The sequence below is a fragment of the Fusarium oxysporum genome, genomic scaffold (genome assembly GCF_000149955.1).
Source record: "Fusarium oxysporum f. sp. lycopersici 4287 supercont2.34 genomic scaffold, whole genome shotgun sequence".
NCBI classification, from domain to species: domain Eukaryota; kingdom Fungi; phylum Ascomycota; class Sordariomycetes; order Hypocreales; family Nectriaceae; genus Fusarium; species Fusarium oxysporum.
Genome location: NW_017264846.1, coordinates 2603 through 27830, shown reverse-complemented (window position 1 = coordinate 27830; position 25228 = coordinate 2603). Strand labels below are relative to the sequence as shown.

Genomic DNA, 25228 nt, shown 5'->3' with positions numbered 1-25228 from the left:
GTGGTGGTGAACAGTCTTGGAGGGTCATCTGGTGCCCCTTTCAGAAGGGGGTCGAATACTACGTAGATTTGATACGGTACAATAAACTTTGAAAAAGATGAGAAGAATGGTCTAGACTCCAGCAATACCATCAACTCCCCTAATTGTTGATCTGACATTGATTTGTGTTAATAAGCACCTATGTACCGCTTTTACAGTGTTAGTAATCACTTGTTCATTTTAATCGTTTCTCTCAAGATTGCTTTGAGATTTTAATAAGAGAAACCATCCAGTAAGTCCAAGCTAGATGAAGATATAGGGGGATGATTTATACTGTACTCACGTGGGTACGGGCTTCAAGCACCGTCTGTCAATGTCGACTTCTTTCTCGTTCTCTGTAATCTCGATCAAATGCCCCTCAGCCCCACTCTAGTCCGACTTCTGATCCTTACAGCAATAAGGTGACAATATAATCCTCGAAAGTCTTCTTATTCTATTTTTTATTTTTTATTTTTTATTTTTTATTTTTTTTTCACCCCTTCTCATAAGAGCTGGTGCCTGGCTAGTATGTTTTAGTCACTGGTAAAGAGACTTTTTGATCGCCGCTTATGTATATGTAGGTAATGCCGTCACTCCTGCCAGGTTTCCTTCATGACGCCCAGACACGAAGATCCTAGCTGTAACGACCTAGAATTCTTACATTCGTGAGGTCTGTATGGGTTGTGTTTCGATGCGTGAGATATGCAAAGCATTATTTTCTTGGTTATCCTGGAAGCAACGAGGATATTGGCTTGTTTTATAATAAGAGTCGTGTTTTGGAGAAAATGCATGTCCTTTTTTCTTAGTGTCCCTCTGAACAGGTAGTCATTTTGGCACACAGGGCCGCCCACATTCTTCATCGATGAACATTAACGTGTCGGCGGTGGGCTGTAGAGATTGTGACACTCCCGAGATGCGGTTCGCCTACCCCCGCTTCCTAGACAACGCCATAGGGAGGCCTCTCCAGGCCCGTTATTGGGTTAAGCTTGTTATATAGTTCAGTGCGGACATCGATTATTGGTCAGATCAACGGCCAGGACAAATCTTAAATGCGTATGGGATAGTTCGCAGCTTTTGCAGGAGGATAGGCTAGACACTCAAACCGATCCGCAATGCAGCCGGCGACCAGCAATCCCTTGACCACACAGTACAGTTAAGTTCTGATAGAGTTTGTAACAGTAGAGGGTTCAGGAGGGGCTAGTCAATGCCCAACGTAGGAGAATAATTTCAGACCTAAACTGTAGTGAAATCTGGTATGTTGACTGAAAAAAGTCGAGTTGAACAAATCTCCAGTCGAGATGAATGAAATTTATGCTCATTTGCCAGATACTTGGAGGAATACGGCCGGCTAGAATCGAGCCTGGAGTCCCATGATCCAGTGGCTGCTGGTGCCATTATGAAGTGAGGCCATATCCATACAGAACCTTAATCACGAGCCTCATCGTTTGAGTATCGATGACCCGGTCATATCATGATGCTCTGTTGATATAAAATCAGGAGATTGCAGCCTCTAAGATTCACCTACCCTCAGAGTCGAGAATCATATTCTCTCTCTTCCAACTCGCCGATCAGAGCATGTTGCAATCGCAAAAATTTGCGGCTGAGATGCACTGGGTGCATACAATGGCGGGGTTTAGTGAATGCTCCAGGGTCCAGGGATTGTGGTGGGTCGGCAAAATGCTAGCACGGACTGGAATCTTGCGTGTGAGTACTGTGATCAGGACGTAAAGTAGTGATTGGCTGGTCAGCATGATCTGATGATCCTAGCGCTGACGGTGATGATCGTGAGGGGAATCTGTGTGGTTACATTAATATTGAATCAGTGCACATAGCCCGAAAGCGCGAGACGTCCAAAGTTAGTAAATAAAGTTGTCAGATCGATATGAGACCACTACCCATGCTTCATTATGTCACCGAAGCCCGGCTTCCCGATCAGAAGGTCTGCCGAGTTACCAACCTCCAAGGAACTGCTCGTGGATTTCGGAGTTTGTCATATATTACAGGACCAGCAAAAAAGCAGTCTCCGGACTTTTATATAATCCTCAGCACATGACCCTTAGTCAAATTCCTCTCAGACAGGGCAGCTCAACAGTTTGTCCGTAAGCTCATGCATTTCACCATTGTCCTTCTGTTGGAGTTAATATTCTTCACTGAGCCACATTTCCACCTATGGAGGCAAGACTCACAGTATGAGCGTCCCAGCTATAGCGAAGCTATCACACATGAATGAAAGAATGACCCCTAAGAAAAATAAAGAGACTTGGTGGCAGTCTCATCCAGCTCTACGCATGTGCAGTGACCGTGGTCATCGCGGTGGCGAGGGAAAGCCAGCTTTACCCAAGACTGTTGATTTCCACTCGCAGCTGGAACAAGTCTGTTACTTTTTCAAGTCCGACAAGCCTGCCAACATTTGGAAGACTGGATCATCTGCGTACGAAATCTCAACCGTGCATAAACATCTAGCCAGCAGTCAAATTATCAAACAGCCTCGATGGGAGGCTGTCGCACTCAACTTTCCCGAAAATGACAGCACCCGAAAGTCGATGCCTGTGAGAGTAGAAAGGCTCTACTTTTCAGGGCGCCATCTGGCTCTCTTTGGCTTCGTCGCAGTAGCCAACTTGGCCTTTGAGAAATCCATTGTTTGCCGTTTTACGCGGGATTATTGGAAGACCATCTCAGAGACGCCGGCGTATTATTACCGTGCGGCGAGGACTAGAGAGGGGCAAGAGTATGACAAATTCGTTTTCGGGATTGCCATGTCTGATCTGGATGAGTTCGTCCTGAATCCTCTGTTCTTTTGCGTGCGATATGCTGTGAATGGTCAGGAGTACTGGGACAACAATTCAGAGATTAACTTCGCTGTGGACTTTAGAAGAAAAGCTGATTAGTTATCCCTTATTTTTAGCTTAGTCACAAAGAATTTAAGTGAAGCAATAATTTCCACGTGTGGGGGGCGGCTAACGGCCGGCATCAGATCATTACCTGATAACTCGTTTTTATGGCTTCATCAAAGCCTATAGATCGTAGCCTGCATACAGTAGTCTGCAGATTTTTAAGGTAACCATGCGATGTCATATCACTGTCATGAGTCCTTTAGTTCATCAAGAACTCAGGATTGCGGTGATCTGATGTGACGCAGATCACGACTGAATTTCACGATTTAGAGGTGCCATATGTGTGATGCTCCACCTTGTATCTTGGCGATTATCTTTGGGCATATAGAGATAACAGCTCATAAGATATGAGAGCTGAGAGTTATCGCATGTCGCCGCACGTACCATAAAAAGCATGGTCAGACCTTCACTCAAGGTTGCGTTGGGGTTAAGGCGACCCCTGAAATCGAAGCGGGGACCCTGGCCTTTGCCAGTCCTAGAATAAAAAGAGTAAAGGATCTATGGCTTCATGCAGCGGTCGATGGTTTTATCCCCGGAGTGAGCACTCAGCTGCTTCAAGTTGCTCTCGTTTCCTGGTGGCTGAGTCAACTTGCACCTTTTTGTACCCTTCGTTCTCGCGAATTAACCCACGCCGCTCTGAAACTGCCTTTGACACAGGTTTGGTCATCTAAGATTTCAGATTTGGTCTGAAGTCTTAAGTATCTGTGAAAAAGATCGCGGCAGGCTTTATTTTTACATCTTCAGAAAAGTCTCGATATTCCGACTTTGACATGGCTTCCCTTGTTGACTGGGATGGGTCCGCTCAAGACCAGTCTTATTTTCATTGCGCTCGGGGAGATATGCCGGAATATCTGATTCCATGGCATTGGATTGTTTCATCAACTGCTTCTTCCACGATGAACTCGTCCAATTCCGAAGCGTTATATCTCTCGACTCCATCCTCGGGGTACCACATCAAAGATGATATCATTGGTAGTGGGTTGGCAGAGGCGAGTCTAGAGAACGCTTCAAATCCATCCTCTGCATTGTCCATATCCTCTACTATCCAGCAATATAATGGATACAATCGTTCAACAGCACAAGCTCCCTCAACCTGGGACACGACACCTGACGGTTCAGAAAACCATCATAACAGCCAGAGAAGCCCAACCGACGCCATTTTTCTAGACTCGAGCCTGTCTAACTTAACATTGGAGTCTTCCAAGGGGATTAAGCCAGGTAAAAAGACGAGAAGCAGGCGGCTGCTTTGTGAAACCAAGGATGCGCAAGGGAGGAGAACCGAGCCGAGCCGGGCTAAGAACGACCGCTACATGAAGGCCTTGGAGCGAAACCGGCAGGCTGCTGCCAAATGTCGTGCTCGCAAGCAGGATGAACAAGATTCCTTGACCGCCCAGGTGGAAGAACTGCAAGACCGGCACCAACAACTGTCTTCTTGCTGCAACGACCTAAAAGAGAAGGTTTTCCAACTAAAATCCCAACTCTTGGGGCATGGCGATTGTGAATGTGCTCTCATTCAACGATACGTTGCAAGTGAAGCACTCAAATCTGTGGACGGCTTGATATCTAATCAGTCATCATCCAGCAGCTGGGTACAGGTATAATTAGTCCGTGTCAGGACGGCAATAACGCCTGAGATAACTCCCTGGGCCTTCTGGAATGTAACGGGGGGTAATGGAATAACGCGGCGAAATCATGGTACCAATAACATTGTAGTCTGCAATGAAGGTGAAGTGTTTTGTTTGGTGCGCGGAATTTGAGATGAGGTGAAGTAGCGGCGCATGTTTGGTTGAAAGAGGGGCTTGTTGATAGAGGGCCCTCAATCTCTTCCGAATATGCATATCTCAATTTGTTGTTGTACGAGATGAGCTGAGAAGTTAGTTTTCCTTTTCTCCGAATTACTTCAGTTATCTTCCGACCCAAAATCCCAAACACAAATTAAAAACCTTATTTTGCGCCAATAGAGGGAAAATATTCAGAGCGGTAATTACGGTCGGGAATTGTGTAGAAATGAGCCTCGCGGTCTTGTTAATAAGAGAGCCATAACATTATTTTAATTGGGTGGGTTGGAGAGAGCACCAGGATCATATCAAATCATGCTATCGTCATAAGACCCATAGTCAAAAGTTAAATTATTGCGGCCCCGAGCAGAGAGCCAATATTAAAGGTCGAGACTGCGACTAGGCCATCGACATATTTTGGCGGATAACCGGCCTTGACGGGCACAGCTTCTGTCGATTTCGATCGACATCGAGGATGGTGTTTACAAATTGCAGGCAGCATGGAACAGGCAGATCAGATGATCTGAGTCGGATGTATATCACCGCAGTATGATGAACAACCAGGCCTTGCCATCATCGTCTATAATGGGGTAGGGGTAATTCATGAGGCAAACCAAGATGATCAATTGGCTTCCCATACGGCCGCAGCCCTGCAGGGCCTAAAGTCTTATTTGGAGCACCATAAGTTACTTTTTTGTCCCATAACTCGTTTAATTCGAATGTCTGTGCACACTTCATCACCTCTAACCACTCAAGTCTTAACCACCAAGTGTCACGCATCAATTCATGGCATAAGTCGAAAAGAGATTGAGGAAAATTTCCATCATACACGGATTATGGCTTTTGCGGCAACCCTAGCAGAAAACAGCTACTTCCCAACTGCTTCTTTAATCGAAAGTGATGGACCTATTGACACTCAATATTTCTTTGATCTTGCCTGGCAAGACTTGCCCGAATACCTCATTTCATGGCATTGGATAAGTTCCTCTAATCAATCCTTCCCAACAAACTCGTCCAGTTCTCAAGCTTCATCTCTCCCAAACCCAGCTTCAGAGCATTACTTCCATGGTGAAATTGCTGGTGGCTTGATGGATGAGCCGAGCTTCGTTACCACTCAACTATCACCCGCATCTTCCAAAAACCAGCAGTCTGCTTGCTGCTTGCTACAACGACCTTCAGGAGAACGTTTCCCAACTCCAATCCGAAATTCTGAGGCATAACGATTGCATATGTACTCTAATTCAACAGTACATTGCGAAACAGGCATATAAAATAGTGGATAACTTGACATGGCAAAGGTCCTCTTCAGAGAATCGGGGTACGGGCATCACACTCATAACTACAGCCCCGCGGCCAGATGACAATGACAGCAGCACCAGTGATCAACAAGGTTATTTTCAAGGTTCTTCTGGCCTCCAACACATGGAAGCATGACAGTGGCGCCACAAAGGACATGGTCTTAAGAATATTATCATTCTGAAATCAACTCATTATCTGCAGTCTAGTCAGAGAAATTCAGGATATAATATGACGTATGGGTTTAATGGTACTGTATAGTTGCCGTGTTTGTGATTGGCGATGAGCATCATGAGTTTCAAGCGACGACTTCTTCTGTATGTACACATATTAATTGATGGAAGTCCTGTTTTGCGGTCCAAGACTCGAGAATCGTAGATCGACACTCAGATGAGGATAATCAGGGGATAGCCTGGAGATAACCTGGTTCACTGGATGCACAGCACCAGCTTGGCGACAGACGAGATACGGGTTTTTCCCCCATATTTCCACGGCGTGGATCCAATCTTCGACGGTCATGTAGTTACAGAAGTTGAAAACCTTAAATGTAATATGAGGGGCAAGTAAGGGTCACAATCACATATGGTATTTAGTTTATGCATCACATGCACCAACTTTTACACAGTGTGCCAAGTATAATACTACTGTTATTGCAAGTGCTAAGAAAAAAGGAATCTGAGGCTTATGTACTGTAGCATCATAGCGGCGTCCTATGATTAAATCATTATTCACGCCAGCTCAACCATAGTGGATTGTATTGGTCGAGAGCGACACTACTGCAACAGATCGACGCTAACTCATACGTGGCATTCATATATGGGCTCAGCGAGTGGTTCAAGCCATCATGTCCCGTCTTTTAACCAGAGTTGACTGGAAATACCATTCCATCCACTCTTTCCAAACAAATGGCTAATTGTAACCCAGACAGTACGTAAAGGTCGACTTAAGTATCACTAAACCACATGTCAATCCAGCTCAAGGTGCTGAAGTGAGGCTTTTGAGGCCTCACAATTATCATCAGACATAAGGAGTCAAGTGAGGGGCAGGATAAGCAAAGAAAGGGCTTTCACCCGCCAAAGGGATGAGTCAAGATCAGATTTAGACCTAAGCCAAGGTATAGTCTAGGTTCGAGTCAGACAAGATTTAAGGTTTAGTATCATAGTAATAACAAAAGCAAGTTTAACAAGGGTAAAATTAAGATAAGTAAATAGTTATAAAAACAACCATTCATCCCATATTCAAGTAAAATCAAAGAAGCCAAGATGTTACCATTTATCAAATTAACCGAGTTTCCATTTGTGACTTGTATAGTATGCCGTAATGCATATGTCACCAAGGAGGTCAAGCCGCATTTAAAGAAGCATTATAAAGGCATTAAAGCAGCAGCCAGAAGAGAGATCGCCTATCCTATCCTATCCTATTTTAGCTGCGCGGCGGATTCAGCTGCGAATCCATTTAAATACCCATATAAAAAAAAGGCGCTAATGAAATGACGATCTGAATCCATTTAACCTAAACAGATTCAGGTCACCCCTAACATTTGTTTAGTAAAATGGATTTTAAGCACATGCATCAATTCATTATAGTAAGGACATATTGAATTTTCATTTTCTGCAACAGAAAATTACAATTGCGGCGTTGCGACTGGTTTGAAGTTCAATGCAATTAATTGATTATAGTTAAAAATGACCAGGATAAGCAGGAATATTAGTCATCTATTTTAGTCAAGTTTGCCAGTATATACAGTCGCGTAGAGGAGGTATAACCGGCTTTTCCACTTTATATTTGCGGCCCTGGATCGGCTTGACTTTCGGGCTAGGCTTCTTGCGACCAGGTAGGACAGCCTGCCCTGGCTTTGGTATATTAATAGAGCGCTCTTCGAGGGGCATTTTGTTACATACCACGAAGCCATATGTCTTCATTCAACTATAGAAGTATGGGTTGAGGTAATCAAGATGCCCATAACGAAGATTATCGGCAGGGTTCAAATCCACGACACTCCACGACACATTTGTGAATATGGCGTGGATATGGATGCTGACTAATAATTTCGATGTGGAATGGGTGGAAATGGATCCATTATGGAAATGGATCCATATTGTGGAATTCGTGGAATGGAAACCTACTTCGTCCAACAATGGTAATTAATGGGTCCCGCCCGCCCTCGGTGACGTCAATGTTTTTGTCATTGGTCCATTAAAATCCGCCGTTGCTTGACGCAAAGGCAACACACCCACCGACGTTCCTGTTTCTTGTTATGCTGGATATTCGTAGCCGAACCGATATACCTATAGACGCGCCTTGCCGTCTCTCTCCGTCAAGATCCAGCTTTTGTAGAGCTGAAAGAGCCGTTGATTGTCCTCTTCTGTTCGTTCTGGAACGGATGTGGTTGACTTGGTAGGATGGGGAGTGGCCATTTCGATTTGGGGTAGTAACGCGAGTAACAGTGAAGCCCCCAGAATGGACTCATTGTGTACGGAGGAAAATGGGGTGGCAAATCGATGTTGTGTTGTTGTGGGTGATAGAAAGTACTTAGGATATGCGGGATTTCACAAGGAAATCAAGGTATTTTCGAACCCCACCTAAAATATTCCACGATTTCCACATGTGGAACATGTGGAAGGGGCTTCGTGGCGTGGATATGGAAATGCTGAAGCCCACGTGGAATGGAATGGAATGGATATGGATCCACATTATGGATCCATATGTGGATTTCGTGGTATGGATTTGAACCCTGATTATCGGCATGCCGATTTGATATCTGCCGGGAAGAGCCGCATCGTGTGACCGGCCGAATTAGGCTAGCCCGCCACTAAGGGGATCCACCGGTCGGGTCGAATTTCGTGAGTCCTTACAGTATTATGAAATACGTGTAGGTTGGTTAGTCACAGTAGGTAGCCTCCCATCCAAGGCGAATCCAGTGGGAGCTGAGATTGTGGTGGAGTAGGGCAACACGTATTTTCGTCACATCGGCATACAACCACGAGCCCTTATTTGTCCTCCCACAGTGGCAGAAAGTCAATTCTTAATAAGGGTGCAGGATTCTGAATGCCATCTCCTTGATACCTCGGGCCCTCGACATGTGGAGAAACATAAGAATGGCTTTCACCAAACTCCGTACTGTAGATCTCCCACATTCGATTTTCATGGGTTTTACAGCCACTAGTCGAGTGCTTTACATGACACCCTCATGACGATGAACCAACCGGGGGTGATAAACACTGTATTCCGTAAGACAGCCGTACGGAAGGGTCGGAGCGTAAGCATCCGAAAACTCAAGGAGATACAGTGCAAATATACTAGCACCACTACACCATACCAAGCCTACAGTACCACCCTCTCACAGTATTTATTCTTGGACCCTAGAAGAAGTTACTCACACCACTCAACCCTACGCCAAGGATAATCATAAGAGCTCCGCTTGAAGTACAGATGGCTAGGCTGTTACCCTTAAGTAGCATCTCGACATTTATCTTAGGTATAAGTTACCAATTGATAAACTGCTAATTCTCGCGATTATCAATACAAACCAGCGTATATCACCCCTTATAGCTGTGCCAACTGCAGGGACTTACCATCCGTCTGAGGTTGCTACCTTCCGGAGGTGGGCTTCAACTATTATAAATAACACAGTAAGAGGTGAGCTTCGAGGAGAGATGCTTACATTCCCAATGTGTGGAGAATTGTTCGTATTGGTGAAGAGGTTGCAACTACTTGAGTAGGGAATTGTTATACGGGCATGACGTTTTGACTACACGGACATGACTCTTACACGGGTAGGGAAAGCATTCAGAAATAGATATGGAGTGGAGGGGATACTGTAGCGTCAGCTGCCATACTATCTGACCTTGACTACAGTATTTTTAATAGCCACCTTTTACTGATCGGGGCTCTACCGGTAGGCGAAACTCCCGTCAGCCATGCCTCATTCTCTATCTTAATTTGTGGAATGATTAACAACAATGACAAATTTAATACATAACAAGGTAAGACTAAAAATAACTCACCTGTTCTAGACCTCTGTTGGACGACAGTGAAGCCATAATGGAACAACATGAAAGCGTCGCAGCTGCCTAGTGGTGGTTGCAGCTCTCTCGCATCGGCTCTAGGACGGAGAGGCTGAGCCCAAAGCAGTCCTCAGCGTTTACGAACGGAGAAGTATCGCTACTGATAGCTCGCAGTGAAAAGGGTGGTATAGTGAGCTGAAAACTAGCTGGTGAGCGAACGTAAAAGACAGAGAAAATGCATGTGGAAGGGGAGTGCAGAGACAGACTATTATAAATACCTAGGCATTACTCGACAATCTTAAACCAATCTTCATCGCAAACTGCAGCATCTCAAGAAATACATCACAGAGAAGAAGAGCCACAAACCCAACTTCTAAAAACCTCAAGACAGCCAACAATGCACTTCCCTTATATTCTCCCCTTTGTCGCTTTGGGCCTTGGAGTAGCCAATGCCGCCGTCATTGACGATAGCGACATGCTCGATACCCGTGCACCTAAGTGTGAGGCAGGCATCAACCTGATCAGACTCGATCTCAGGCACGGTAAATCATTCACTGGGTTTGGCAAACCAGGCGACTGCAAAAACCTCCCAAAGAATGTCAATGACTTTGATGTCAATTCCCGAGGCACTAAATCGCTTGTACGGTGCTTTGAGTGCACGGTATACGAGAAATCCGATTGTCAGCCTGGCGACAGCATAACTATTGGAGGCAATAGAGCATTCAAGGCCATGGGTAAAAAGAAGCAGCACTGGAGGAGCTGGAAGTGCGAGTGCAAGGACTAAACGGCAAAGATGAAGAGTATAAGATTGACTCTGGAGGAGACAGTGGCGGCAGAAAGGTGAACACTAGTAGGGAGACGATCATTAGGCTAAAATAATAGGCCAAAAGTCTGGAATCACCCCGCCCCACCAACACCAATTATTTCAACATATTAATTCACTTTGCAATTGAACAGCAATTAATTATCAAAATAGCTTCATTCATATATCAATTAATAGCCCTGAGTCTGTAGATTAATATTTTGTATACCATCCGCGCGCCCGTTTGCAAGCCCGAAGTCTGTTAGCAGCTGAAGTCGTCAGCTTCAACAACAGTCGGTCAGGCAACGCCTCCCACGCTTCTTGGATCCATTTGATCAGTAATTTCCTGTGAGCTTCGCTTTTGCCTAGTCTGATAAATTCAGGATGAATTCTTCGTAATTTGGCCTTTAAAGCCTTCCATATATGCTCAATCGGATTTAAATCAGGGGAATGTGCAGGCCATTTAATGGAATAATGCCGTGTAAAAGCAGCCAGTCTTTTGAAGCTTTGGCGATGTGTACACGCGCGTTATCCTGTTGGGAATCACCAAATTCATCAATAAAAGGAAGAAGACCTTCCGTCAGGGATTTACGATATGACCAGCTAGAATAACCTCCTTTTTCAGACGTAATATCTCTCGTCATAGGGATAATATACGTCCTTTTCCTTCCAGAGATTCCTGCCCAGAACATAATCGATTGACAGGCTTTTCCGTGAGATTGAACATTAACTAGGTTCCTTACGGTATTTCTCATGAGGCCGGCGAAAGACCCAGCCGTCAGGGTTGTTCGGGGCATTCTGTACAGTAACCTCATCACTGAAGCAAATCTGTACGCCAAAGTCAGTGGGAATAGCTTCATTTTAAACCGACTTACGCGTATGTAATCATCGAGATGACGGAGCCAAAACGTACAGTGTTCAAGCCGCTCTTTTGCGTCTTCTTCTGACAGTTAAATCCGTCTTTTTGACCGCCATTTGCGGCGCCAATTGCTCTGTAAACGTCTCTTGAGAGTGCGAATAGAGACATCTAATTCCAGTTCATACAGAACGTCATTCCAGGTGATTTCGCGATGCCGATTAATATACGAATTAATCCTGATAAGCTGTAGCGGCGTGAGTTTCTTTGGACGTCCTTTTCGTGGCTGTGAGGCAAGGTTGTGGTGTTGTTCCCATCGTCTTTTGGTCTTCGAGATGGTCCCCTGGGTCGTTGAGAAGTTATCTGCAACTTCCCTCTGAGATTTGCCGGCATGTAGCTCCGCCATTGTGGCTGCTCTTTGCCCTGGAGTAAATTCATGATTAAACTTACGATTTCCGCTTATCTCAGTCCCAAAAGACCGATTTCCTGAAGGCATTTTTCGTTATTTAATTGCTAATTAAAGAACTCGTGATGGTTCTATTACGCTGTGTTGAAAGCGGGGTAGGATCAGTGTGATTCCAGACTTTTGGCACGTGATTGTAACATTTGACTATTAGGGATTTATGTTAGGGGGTTTGCAAGGCGAACTCTAAGTGTAGGAAAATAAATTTCACATCCCTTAGTAGACTGCAATGTGATTAAAGCAAGCAGCTCAAGCTACATATGATTGGTGGAAGTAGTGGAGTCGATTAAGGTACATGATTGGGTAACGTACATGATAAGCATGTGGCACAGCATACTGTGCAGCTAGGAATAACTTACCCTATAGAAATTTGTTTCTTAAATAAAATAGCTAAAAATCTAAACAAATTATTTTTAACGATAGTATAGCTAGCTTAGTAAAGAAATATTTTTATAAGATTTTTATTTATTTTATTTTATATAGAAAACCTTAAAATACAGTGTAATATATAGTTTAAATAGATTTTAAAGTTTATAGCTATATAGAATTTCTTTAAAAATCTAGAAAAATTCGTATAGCTTATTTTAAGACTTATATATAAGCTATTAAAGTCTTAGCTATTTTAAGCCTAATTTGAATTTTAAAGAATTATTTAAAAACCCGCCTTTAAGGTGACAAGTGGGGTGTGCCACATGCTTGTCTGTGCCACATGCTTATCGAACCCCCCATGTAATATCAATTATGTAAGATCTCCCCACAAAATAAAATCAGGCAACCCATCAGCTCGTCGGATGAGTGATCTCGAATTCTTCATAATTGCCCATCTTCCTAACTTGAGCCAAGAGAATGATGGGGTCTTCTGCACCTCATCACCGACACCAATCATCACTAGAGGGATTCATTGACTTTTCTACAGGCGCAAGTCCTTCGTTCAACCCAGATGAACTTGATAAGGCTGCTGGTGTTCTCCGTCGCGTTATTGAGCACTTCGAGCCCTCGTCGACTGAAAAGCCGTATAACCGACCTAGGCTGGTTCGTCTAACGTACGAACATGCTCGATCAGAACAATCTAAATCCAACTTCTTGCATGCATTCCTCGGGTCAGTGAATATTAAGATAGATGAAGTTATCGATCTCGATGATGAAACGGTGGAAGAGGGGATTCGTTTGGCCTTGAACGCCTTTGCAGATTTCCTGGTCGACAACTTCTTCCTTCCACGTAAGTCGTCTTTTTTGCTAGCATTCGACTTCAACACTCATCAGACTCTAGTCAAGGCTGCTGGCAGCAAGACGCCCCAACCATCGCCCGCAGCTAGCTCCCGAATCACGAGCACGCGTCCTGTTGTCGGGTCCGTGGAACGAGTGGCGTCGCTTAGACGTGACTGCCTAGTTCGTGACCGACATCGTTGCGTAATATCTCGCGATTTCGATATGAAAGAAGCTGAGCGCCGTATTGAAGAGAGCGGATATGACTATGCTTCAGACGATCAAGGACAATTACTCAAAGAACAGGAACCCGGATCATTTGCGGAACTGGAAGTCGCGCATATACTTCCTCACTCATTGATGACTACGACAGGAAACCCTGAGCTGGTAGGTAAATATCCAATTCTACACCCCAAGCTAATATGTGTCCTAGAATAAATCCAAGGAAACGGCATTGGCAATACTTGATATGTTTGATCACGATATCGTGCACCTTATCGAAGGCCCAGATATTGATCGTTCTCGGAACGCTCTCACTCTGAAAATTGATTTACATCGGCAGTTTGGCAACTTCAAAGTTTTCTTCGAGCCTACGAACCAGCCCAATAGCTACCGTATCGATTCAACCCTCCGTCAGCCATTCAGGAACCGTATTTTTCCAGTCAATCGTACTTTCTTTCTCACTCCCGAGCGAACCATCGATCCCCCATCCGCTCGGCTTCTTGCTGTTCACAACGCTATTTGTCAGATTTTACATCTAAGCGCCGCCGGAAATTACATTGACAACATTCTACGCGAGTTGGACGATGGAGCTGTACAATCTGACGGCTCTACTAATCTAGCCAGTCTGCTTCGGCTGAGGCTAGATTGTTGGTGGGAAAGCGCAGTGGTTGAATAATTAGGCGTCTCTTTACACCTTATATGGCTCCGTATCTAACGCCTCCTTACTATTTAATAATGGATAACAAATGGTAGAAAGGATGAAATTTCTGTATATAAAAGTTCGAAGGACTTGATATAAAGGCTCTCACAAGCGGTCGGTTATCAATTCATAATTAATAACCTCTGTAGCTAGAGTTTTTTTTAGAGTTTTCATCTTCCTTCCTTCTTTTTTTTAAGCTATACAGTGCTAGGATATGTTGACAAGTATATCTAGGGTCTATGTCGCAGACGCTTGATATGCCGGTTGGCTGTAATTACCATTATAGGCATACTGATCGTGATGTCTTTTGGAAGACCTCTTCTCCGGTTATGCGAGCCTTTCTTTATCCTTATTGAATTACTTGGCTCATTTTGTTTTCTTTTACAGAAGCTTCTTCTATTTTACAAGCCGCTTTTATGTCAGGTGCCTTACCTGTCCCTCGTAGGGTCCTAGAAAGCGTCTGTAGGATCCTTACGAGTTGACTCGTTCGTGCTTGATACTTTAGAGACCTGAAACAGCATAATAGTTCTCAGAAGTATGATACGGAGTGTTTTCGTTCGACTACTCTTACGTATCTTATCTGGAATTGAATATATGGTATAATCCACAGAGTTCACGATACAGAACTGAACATATGTACCTCTCGCTGGGAATATCGCGCGCTAATCCTAAATATGCCCTGATTATCTCAGATAATAACATAATGTACCGCCAAAAAATACAAGCCCGCAACCGGGTCATTGAAAGCTTCTGTGTTGAGTGGAGCTGAGCTCTAGACTAATAGAAGCTCAAGGAACTCATCAATACTCTTCACTGCAGTTTCATACTTGACTTCATGGCTTGAGCCCTCATGTGACGGCAAAACGTCAAGTCTGTTCCAAATCTCAATATCCAACATCCAGTCATCGAGACTATTTTTCTATTCTCTCTGTTCAAAGTCTTCGTTATAGAATCGGGCAGGCAAAAAGGCAGTGCTCAGTAACGGCTAGAAGCCTGGGGTACTGATAAGTCGTATGTGGCTGTCCATCGATGGTGATAGGCTGGGTAGCCACGGTTCTCATGCGGCCTTTTGTTAGTAGTATCAGTCTCATTAACGCGGAGAGGCACGCGGGCTACAAAAACTGTTATTGGATGTCATCACCGACGGCAATTGATGTAGTAGTAGTAGTAGGAGGAGGAGGAGGAGGGGTGAGAGGCTGAGACTGAGTGACTTAAATTTCACCTATCGAGTAGTGCCTCTGCGACTGGTGCAAAATCTTTTCAATCACCTTCTTCGCCAGCTTGTCTATATTCTGAACATCAAACCCCTTCCTAAATTCGATATTGTCCCAAAGGACATCTCTCCGCTTACTATCTTGCAGAAAATATTGGTCTTTATTCACAAAATAAAGATAGACGTTCCTACTAGGATCACCTGAAGACGACGAACGGCTTGAATTCTTCAGAGTCCCAACCCAACATCGCTCGTTCTTCAGCTGCAGTCGACGCCCGCGCTGTTTGTCTGTAGCGTGCTCTAAGCGAGTAGGTGGTGCCTCTGTCACAAACTTAGCTTTTCTTTCTCAAATTGGGTACTTGGACGCTCACGACGTCGGCGGCGAGCCACCTTCCTCGAGGGTTTAGCAGTGGATCCAGGCATATATTCGAAAAACGTATTATGAGGGCCAAATTCAAGCAGCTGCCGCGAAAATGGTGGAGTAATGCGGGGTTTCTCAGCAGTGGAATAATCCACCACTTGGCAGGTCTACGGCGGGCGCGCCCCTTACGTAATAGGATTGTCGGATTATGATTGGCAGTTACGAAAAGAACTCTACCCCTGTCGTTGAAGGGAACTCTACCTCCTGTGAGGTGGGCCACCAAAAAGAACTCTAGTACGGAGAAGGGTTCCTCAAGTTATGGTGCAGTAGAGCGACGAGAATTGTGCAGAAGCGGTATAGTGATGGGGTCACGTGGAATATTTTGAGTGTATTGTCGCGATGCCAGTATATTGGGTTCTTGGCAATAAGTACAATATGAGTCATGTTCCTATTGGGTAATACAAAAATATTGCGAAGGGGCTCAATTTCCAATATCATATTGTTTATATTAACAGCACTGGTGGGGACTTCCAGGAACAGAAAGGCACTTCGTGAGCAGATGTAATGTCCATTTTTGGCTGTAAAATTCACCTGTAAGCCATTTTTCGGCCCCATAATACGCGTACCTCTCAAGTACTGCTAGTCAGAGCACTAGTCCTAAGATGGAATGGCCCGTTACAGTGCGGAGAGGCTTATCGTTACCTTTGGCTTGACGCTCAGCTAGTGTATAAAAGGCCAAACTGGGGTAGACATAGTAGGTACTGTATCCCTCAACGTACTGTGTGGTGACGCTTTTTAGATTGTGAATGTGTGTGAAAGAGGAAGCTGCCAGTGCTCGACACTATCCGCTGTCTCCAAATATGCAAGCAGTCCACGCAACTATACGATTCGCGAATCACGTCGCGAACCGCAAACCACCATCTACGAAGCCGCAAACTGACCGACATCACGAATTGCATTGTGATAGCATTTGAGCATTTTGAGCAGCATTTTTTTAATCATTGAGAACACGTAAATCACGACGCGACGCACCTCTTTGACCCTGCGCGACAGTTTCGGCCCCTCCACCACCGACCGTACCGCACCGCACCGACAACTTTCCCGGCATCACGACCCCGGGAATCTAAAATCACATCGTCAACGGTCCCGAATGCGCCACCCATGACGACTCCGGTGACGACTCGGCGGCCGCTTCAAGTAATTAGCATAAGCAACGAGCACGGGCGACGGTTGAGCAAGCGTCTCGCTGCAGCGGCGGCGACAGATTATGAGCTCGACGATGACTTCGCATTTGTGCGAAAATCGAAGAGAATTAAGACGGACAAGACAGACGAACCGAAGACGGAAGCAGTGCCAGAGCCAAAGGCGGAGCCAGTGAAGTCGTCTGCAAAGGGACGACCTGCGGCGAAGCAACATGCTGCTAAGGCACCGACGACTAATGGAACGATTGTGGAGGAGGGGCCGCCCGAAAAAGAAACAAACACGACGACAAAGCCCCCGACGAGGAAGAGTAGCAGACGAAAAGCGAGTGTTGAAGCATCAGATGCGCAAGAAATCAAGGTCCCCAAGAGACCATCAACCAGGAGGAGCACGCGACGATCTGGGGAAGCACAGGAGGAAGAAGGCCCTCAACCAGCACCAGCGTCCATACCAGAACCCGAGCCTGAATCCCAACTAGAAACAGTACCTGAAGCAGCGCCAGCTTCCCCAGTCAGTGGAGCGCCTAAGAAACGCGAATCCCGCGCAAAACCTACTAGACCGCCTCCGGACTGGGATAAATCGCCGCAACGCGAACCGCCTGTGCAGTCGACCACAATTGCTCTGCCTATGAGCGATACGCCCATCATTAACAGAAACAAAGAGATGCGAAAGAAGGGGGGCAATAGCAACAGGCGGAGCAGTTTGGGTAACCGTGGAAGAAGGGCGAGCTCTCTGATCGAGAGCGGCCAAACAGCAATACCCCACCGGGAGGTCAACCCGGCGGATTTTTACAAACACATTGAAGCCGAAGGCTTGACAGAGCCTCGGCGTATGAAACAACTGTTGACCTGGTGTGGCGAGCGCGCTCTGGCAGCGAAGCCTCCTCATAGCACACCGAATTCTAATGCTATTCTTGGTGCTCGTGCTATTCAAGATCAACTGCTAAAAGACTTTGCGGCTCGATCTGACTTCTCAGACTGGTTTAGTCGAGAGGATGACGGGCCAAATGTGCCTGTAGTGTTGAGGCCCAACCCCAGAAACATGGAGTTGGACGAGAAACTGGCCCAACTGGAAATCAACATCAAAAGATTACAAGATGAGAAGAAGGTATGGCAAGCAATACGAAAACCACCGCCTGGCCAACCGCCTCTCTTCTCCGGAGGCGAGACTGGGCCTATTGTTCTACCAGACTTTGATCTTTTAGATCCATATGAAGGCAAGATCAGAGGATTCCTGGCCGACGAGACAGCATCATTCGACGCTGTTCGGTCTCAGACAGAACCAAGGTTGCGGATTATTCAGTCGTCACTCGAGTTTCAGGTCGACCAACTTGCCGACAACGTTCACAAGCTCGAGCAGCGGGTTCTGGTTGCGGGCAAAGAAGCGGATAAGGTCCTTAGTGTTAGCGCCCTACGACTTCGACAACGTGAGGAGCAGGAGAAGGCGAGCGCAGGAACAAGGGACATACCAGTCATCGAGGTTCTAAGAAGCCTAGGGAATATTCTACCTGAAGGAGGCGGGTGAGGGAGCAAAATCTTGGATTTGGAACGATCGGGCTTGATACCCTCTGTTTTTCTTCATTACCCCTTTTTTCAGCCTATGACATGGATGACGAGACGAGATAAGACCAGGTTATGTGCCTTTTTCTCCCTCCAATTAAAAAATAAAAATAAAAATAAAAAACCGACCGATTGATTCGCACTTGACCCTCGACCGGGGAGACTCGATACTTCTTGAATACTTTTGTTATCCTTTTTTTATAACTTTTGAAAGTCCTGGTAACCGCTTAGTGGATGTCTGGTGTTGCGAACCCCGTATCAGACGTCATTATCGTCATGGGACATGAGCCGGATGCGTCGGGCGGGGGATATCATCGTCCCCAGCGAAAGATGGCCAGGACGACGAAGATGTTGGAGATGCAGCAGCAAAATGGCGATATGGATTGGCAGGAAGAAGGTGGGACTAGCGAGGGAGTTCTAGGACAAAACCGAGCTCGGAAGCAGACTGCCCCTAAGTCATCCGGGGGCGTGGTCGAGGCAGTCCAGAGCTTGAAGCAACTCCTGGGGCAGGACTTCAACATGAAAACCGAAGCGATGAAGGCTGAGTTTCAGCTCGAGTTCACTAAACTCAGAGATCGTATGGCCGAGGAAGTCACCAGGACCACGGCTCAGACGGCACAAGAATTATCGCAAGTCCAAGACCAGCTTATCCAGGCTTGTGGCGAGCTGGAGCAGACTCGACTACAGTTAAACATGCTGAACAAGACTGAAACACAACGGTCGTCGGTTCAATCGTATGCAGACGCAGCCAGGATGACACCCACCAGCATGTCCAGCCAATCTCCATCTGCGGCCCGATCGGCAACTCCGGAACCGGTGTTCTGCACAGTGGATAAGTCCAGAGTTCCTGAAGACCACATTGGAGACGCTACACCGACGATTATCCACAAGACAGTTGAGCAGGACATGTCCTTCGAGACCAATTATATCCTATCAAAGTTGATAGCATGAATCGTACGACCGTTTTTGACCAGGAATTTAATGTTCTCCCCGGAGCAATGGAAACCTTGAGCCATGAGAATGGAGTGCAGATTGCCAAAGTGGCCTGGCTGAGCCGAAAGGTCAACCCTAAGACATATGGATCCATGGTGGTGTACCTCACTAAAAACAACGATGCCAAGAGACTACTACAGGAACACTACTTTCTCGTCGCAGGTGAATCGACATATACGAGTGTATTCGAGCAGATCACTGGACCGGAACAATGCTATAACTGCCAAGGGCTCGGTCACAAAGCATTCTCGTGCAGCAAGAATCGAGTATGTGCAAGATGCGCCGCCGAGAGCCACCATCACAGTAAGTGCCAGGCACAGATACCCAAGTGCGCTCTCTGCAGCGGTCCGCATGAGTCATTCAGTAGAAATTGCCTAAAACTTCACCCCAGGTGGCATGAGTAGGCAGTGTTGCTAATAATATAAACAATACGATATTGCCAATATGGATCCCCTCGCAATATTATTGTATTGTCAAGGGATGTATATTGTATTACCCAATATGAACATGGCTCATATTGTATTTATTGCCAAGATCCCAATATATTGGCAGTGTGACAATACACCCAATATATTCCACGTGACCCCATCACTAAACCGCTTCTGCACAAGTCTCATCGCCAAGTCGACTGAAATTGACGACTCTTCTCGTTGTGGCCATTTTACAAAAGGGAGGCGCTATTGAGGTATGGCGGTAAGTCTGTCTCCGCTCGACAGTAACAAAGATAATGGGCAGAGGTGACGATGGGTCGGCAGGGAAGGTTTAGCCAAACATGGTTAGTACCAATTGTACCTCCCCTGATGCGGGGAAACAACGCGTGGCTGCATTTTAGCCAATAAAATGCCAAGTATCCCTGTCGTTGGTATAGGGCAAGACCTGTCCGCGACTGTCAAAAGGCAATTTCACCCCAGGACTAACATCCCAATATAAGTAATATATTGCCAATATGGACATCCTCATATTATATTGTTGCAATATCAAAATCTTCATATCATATTGTTACAATATGAGAAAGTCCATACCATATGGGTTATATTGCAATATACTACTTTATTGCCATATTATTAGCAACACTGTGAGTAGGTCCCTCCAGGTGATTCAACTGAATGTGAGAAAGCAGGATACGGTACACGACAGCCTCATGAACGATAAGCAACTTCAGGATTACGCAGCAATAGCGATCCAACCGAAGCATGGGTTTTTTTCTTCTTTCTTTTCTTTTTTTTTTCTTTTTCTTATCAGTAGTGGGTGCGCAATTTTATTTGGGCACCTAGGTGCCTATATATTGGCCGCCACACCCAACCCATGCCATGTAACTCGTGGCTGATTGTGGCGCACTTACCCTGTTAACGCGTTGCAGGTGAACGCGTTCACGCGTAACTTGCCATCAGCATCTGCAGTAACGCAGCAGTGAAACCACTTCAACAAAGCTCAACGCGCTGAATCACCGGAATATCAATTGCAACTGGCAGCGTTTTTGTTTCATTGCCTCTGTTTTGCGCGATACGATGTTTTTGACCTTATTTGGACTCGTCACATACGCCGACTGACCAGATCCCTACGACTTTTTGGCTTTACATTTGAGAACTCGAGACAGTATGGCTGCTGCTACACGTTCCAAGCATCATGGTACGGCTCATCTCCAGGAGCCAGCTGAGAGTAAAGCTTCTCCAATCGCTGGCAAAGTGCAGTCGCCGCCTAAGGGAGGCGCGACTCAGAAGATCGGTCCCGACTTGGAAAAAGACGTTGCGATTGACAAATTCATTGGCCACCGTGTTGACACCAAAAACTCCACCGTAGACATCCAAGTCAAGTGGCAAGACGGGGAAACCACCTGGGAGTCAGAGTGGAGTCTTCAAGAAAAGGTGCCTGTGCTTGTCTTCAAGTACTGGGAAAAGCTGGACGGCCGCAAGGCTGCCACCAACCTTGATACCTATCACGTCTTCAAGATCTTAAAGCGAGCCTCACCCTCGGACAAGTCCGGAAACTCCCAACACATGTATCAAGTACAGTGGGTTGGCTACCGTCCAGCCGAATCGACTTGGGAGCACGAGTCCAAGCTGCGCACGATTACGCCCGATATGTTGGACAAGTTTGAGACTAAGCAGTTGGCTAAGGGTGCTTCAGAGAAGCGCAAGAGCATGCGTGGGCCTGGACGACCTCGAAAGAAGTCACGAGTGAAGGACTAGATGGTGATAGATGGCGTGTGTATATGTAGATAACACAAGCATAGGAGATGAACAACCATCGATAATGATCTTTCTTGTATTTGACTTGATACCATAACGTGTTCTTGAATCAGTTTTTGCGTGCTCCTTTTTGGCAAGGATGGGAGCAACTGAATTCAATTCAACGTAAGGCAATTCACATCAACATTTTGTCAAGGAGCCAATAGAATATGTGTATTTTAGCTCACCCCCTGGCCTAATCTACATATCCTAATGGCTCTTCGACAAAATGTTGATGTGGGTTGACTTACGTTGAATTGAATTCAGTTGCTCCCGTCCTTGATCAAGACACCAGCTGTAGCTTGCTTTTAGATATCCTGAAGGCAGGCCCATTGCTCTATACTGGCGGTTATCTAGTGAGATTCCCGGTGGCTTGGCCTCATACCAATCATCTCTTTGCATGACGATCTCTGGTGGGTTGCTCCTGGGATCATCGTACCTCAGACGCGTCCAATTTCCTGTGCTCTACTCAAGAAATCTATATACCGTGATTCCAGGGGGGAATCAGCATTTAGAATTTCCAGACCACAGCACGAACTTCTGGTCTCGTATAGCTTAATTGGGTTCCTGTATGCCTGAATAACTTGAAAATACATTTTTTAGTCTCAAATCTGCCTTGCTGTTGTATTACGAGGGTTGGAATGAACGACCTTAAGGGCGGTCGGAGAATGAATAGAAGGCCGTTGAGCGTTACATTTCCCTATTTTGGACTAGAAAGCCTTTGGTAAGAGCGTTACATTTTCCTTATCAGGTTAGCCCGTTCTCACGGCCCAAAAATCTCAACGTGTCATGTGAAATCAGCAAATTTCACTAGCAACACAAAGCAACAATGGAGTTCCGATTCGTGGACGAACATGACCCCCTTGCGCTGCGTCGACGTCGCCTGCAAGCGCAACGCACCCAGAGATGCCGGCAGCGGCAAAAAGCTTGAGAGATTGATGCAAATAGGTGACAAAAGAATTCATGTGAATGGCGACCAGCATTTCTGACACCCCAGGGCGATCCACTCTCGAGGTCATACCCGGTATACGGACAAACAATTCTTCCTTCGAAATTGTGTCTCTCGGCACCAGCCATCTTAATTCCCTTCCCTTCTATCTCCGCACCCAACACGACGCTAGTTCTTCAACTCTTCACGATGTCTTCCTCCATCCTCACAACATCCTCCTCCCATCAACTCATTCTTCAAAAAAGCACCCGCGTCCAAAAAGAGGCAGTAACTCGCGCTACAGACCGTCATAAAATTCCGACTTGCACCCATCAAACGAGCGCGTCAAGCCTCCTTTGCTGGAACAACCGGGGACTGTAGAAGGGATCTGCCTGGTTCTCGCAGTTCGCTGGAGGCTTTGCGGATCGCCTGTCGTCGAAGCTGTTCCTCCTTTTGGACACGGGCTTGGTCCGGTAAGTTCCCTCTGGTGGACGTACTAATCGTAGAAATGTCGTCTTCAACGTGCCTGAAAGAACCGTCGCTCGATTTACATCATACTACGAAAGCTGTCGTGAGGTGGCGGGAGGATGATACGATGCAATTCTTGACGAAGCCGGATCCGAGATCGAGCGCTGTTACCTTTAATACGAGGTTTAATGGGGAGGCTGCTTTTTTTGAGCTGGGTGTGCCTGTTAAGCTCAAGGGGTTGGATATTGTTACGAAGGCCATGGTTCGAGTTTGTGCTTCGTCTATCGTTTCTCTTGAGGTTGTTAAGAACCCGACTGTTCCCACAACAATAGGGGAGGCGTTCAAGTCTACCACTCTTAGTCTCGACTTTACGTTGGTGTCCTCCTACCATCATTGTCCACACCGCTGCTGTCGAGCCGTTATCTGCATCTAAAAAATCCTCCGGAGTAGTCCTCGACGCTATTCGTGATCTATCCAAGGCCACCGCCCTCTCCATTTACATCGAAGCTCGCGACGCGCCCCCCAAGCTACAACACATCAGCGATGCGGCCAGTCAAGGTCTCTTCAAGTCCTGCAGCACCCGATACCACATCGCCAGTTTGTACGGCGGCATTGGAGGCAAACTCATCGAGCCCTCAGGCGACACAGCCGCACCACCATCATACGATGAAACCACATCCCGCCCACCGCCTCCGCCTCCCCCGATCGAATTTCCCAGCAAAAAGCGTCCACGCCAAGATACCGAAACCGAACGCGACGATATCACCCTTCTCTAGGCCGAACTCCGAGCTATGAAGGAAGTGCAAAGCCGAGTCGAAGCCTTGGAGACCGAGAACGAGAAGCTGAAACAGCAAAACAAGGAACTGGTCGAAGGCATGGATAAGCTCCAAGAGCGATACGACGCGCTGGAACATCGTTTTGCGGCGCTTGATTCGAAGAATGAGGAGTTTGCCGATACGTATGACTGCTCGTTCTCAGAATTGCGTGAAGACATGGACAGGCTTGAGGGGGTCGTTGATTTTGTCCAAGAGGGGCAGGTTCGTGAAGAGTCGCTTGAGGTGATTAAGAATGTTGTTGTCAAGGAGATTATGACGCGGCTGGCGAACGGGTGAGCCCCGTTGCCGTCGTTTCTGAACTCATCATTCACCTCAGGCTGTAGGACAAGTTTGTCGAGGCTCTTGATCCCCACGACAGCGGTGCCTGACTTTGACCGCCAATTGAGGGACACCATCGACCGTGTCAAAGACGTAACAGCCATTGCACACGCGTCGCTTCAGCCGTCGCTGACGGACCCCAAGATGAGCGACTCATCGCTTCACCCCCAGCACCATTCACTTCAATCAGTCTCATCGCCCTGATCGCCATCGGCATCGTCTCCCAACCCGTCGTCGTCTTGCCCAAGTCGACCGTCCGATCAATCAGCGCTTTCGGTGTCAACCAACAGTCAGCGCTCATCATCGCTTCACTAAAGCCGAACCTTGACTTCAGGAAGGGACTCACTCGGTGATGACGTGAAGCTAAGTTACACTGGCTGGCTGGCTGGGTATATTGCCTTGCTATATTATCGGTCATTTAGTGATTGCATTCTTAACAATGCCATTGTCGGCATTACAAACACAAGGGCTCAACGTACCTCCCCTAGTCCTACATTCCAAAATCAATTGTTGCACAATTAATTTAATCTGTCCCACTTTACAGGGGTTGACACTCCAGTAGGCAAATGCGACTTAGGTCTTCAAGGCCGCCACCAATTTTTTGGCCAAGTTGAATTCTAATCTATACTTCGCTGGTCTAAAGAGCATTAGAAGCGAAGTTTTATTCTATTTGAGTCAATATTGCTGTCGCGGCATGTCATGGTATGTTGCGATAGAGTGACGCTCGATCAAGCGTTACGTTTCCTATATAGAAGAAGGTATTTATAAATTCGCTTTTATAAGATATTTAATCCTGAACCTATTTCTTTTTTATTTCCCTTATCTCTTATATTTTAGTAAGATTTTAAGAATACGATTATTTTTATTATATTATGTTGAACG

General features: G+C 46.2%; 8 protein-coding genes across 8 annotated transcripts; all 8 read left to right on the top strand.

Moving 5' to 3' along the window:
• Nucleotides 1–2207: 2207 nt before the first annotated feature.
• Nucleotides 2208–2906, top strand: FOXG_16309 (uncharacterized protein; the record flags this gene model as incomplete). The annotated part of the gene is made up of 1 exon (XM_018396360.1): nucleotides 2208–2906. One exon carries the CDS (start codon nucleotides 2208–2210, stop codon nucleotides 2904–2906), a length of 699 nt encoding a protein of 232 aa, XP_018256952.1.
• A 776-nt stretch (nucleotides 2907–3682) lies between these two features.
• FOXG_22416 (uncharacterized protein) lies at nucleotides 3683–4513 on the top strand (the record flags this gene model as incomplete). The annotated part of the gene is made up of 1 exon (XM_018402824.1): nucleotides 3683–4513. One exon carries the CDS (start codon nucleotides 3683–3685, stop codon nucleotides 4511–4513), a length of 831 nt encoding a protein of 276 aa, XP_018256951.1.
• Nucleotides 4514–10390: 5877 nt separating this feature from the next.
• Nucleotides 10391–10777, top strand: FOXG_16308 (uncharacterized protein; the record flags this gene model as incomplete). Its single annotated transcript, XM_018396359.1, has 1 exon — nucleotides 10391–10777. The coding sequence occupies one exon, from the start codon at nucleotides 10391–10393 to the stop codon at nucleotides 10775–10777; it is 387 nt and encodes a 128-aa protein (XP_018256950.1).
• Nucleotides 10778–12963: 2186 nt separating this feature from the next.
• FOXG_22415 (uncharacterized protein) lies at nucleotides 12964–14218 on the top strand (the record flags this gene model as incomplete). The annotated part of the gene is made up of 3 exons (XM_018402823.1): nucleotides 12964–13333; nucleotides 13385–13707; nucleotides 13754–14218. 3 exons carry the CDS (start codon nucleotides 12964–12966, stop codon nucleotides 14216–14218), a joined length of 1158 nt encoding a protein of 385 aa, XP_018256949.1.
• A 2759-nt stretch (nucleotides 14219–16977) lies between these two features.
• FOXG_16307 (uncharacterized protein) lies at nucleotides 16978–18540 on the top strand (the record flags this gene model as incomplete). The annotated part of the gene is made up of 1 exon (XM_018396358.1): nucleotides 16978–18540. The coding sequence occupies one exon, from the start codon at nucleotides 16978–16980 to the stop codon at nucleotides 18538–18540; it is 1563 nt and encodes a 520-aa protein (XP_018256948.1).
• A 311-nt stretch (nucleotides 18541–18851) lies between these two features.
• On the top strand, nucleotides 18852–19526 carry FOXG_16306 (uncharacterized protein; the record flags this gene model as incomplete). Its single annotated transcript, XM_018396357.1, has 1 exon — nucleotides 18852–19526. One exon carries the CDS (start codon nucleotides 18852–18854, stop codon nucleotides 19524–19526), a length of 675 nt encoding a protein of 224 aa, XP_018256947.1.
• Nucleotides 19527–21166: 1640 nt separating this feature from the next.
• Nucleotides 21167–21757, top strand: FOXG_16305 (uncharacterized protein; the record flags this gene model as incomplete). The annotated part of the gene is made up of 1 exon (XM_018396356.1): nucleotides 21167–21757. The coding sequence occupies one exon, from the start codon at nucleotides 21167–21169 to the stop codon at nucleotides 21755–21757; it is 591 nt and encodes a 196-aa protein (XP_018256946.1).
• Nucleotides 21758–23232: 1475 nt separating this feature from the next.
• FOXG_16304 (uncharacterized protein) lies at nucleotides 23233–24699 on the top strand (the record flags this gene model as incomplete). The annotated part of the gene is made up of 4 exons (XM_018396355.1): nucleotides 23233–23587; nucleotides 23643–23918; nucleotides 23982–24300; nucleotides 24438–24699. 4 exons carry the CDS (start codon nucleotides 23233–23235, stop codon nucleotides 24697–24699), a joined length of 1212 nt encoding a protein of 403 aa, XP_018256945.1.
• Nucleotides 24700–25228: the final 529 nt, after the last annotated feature.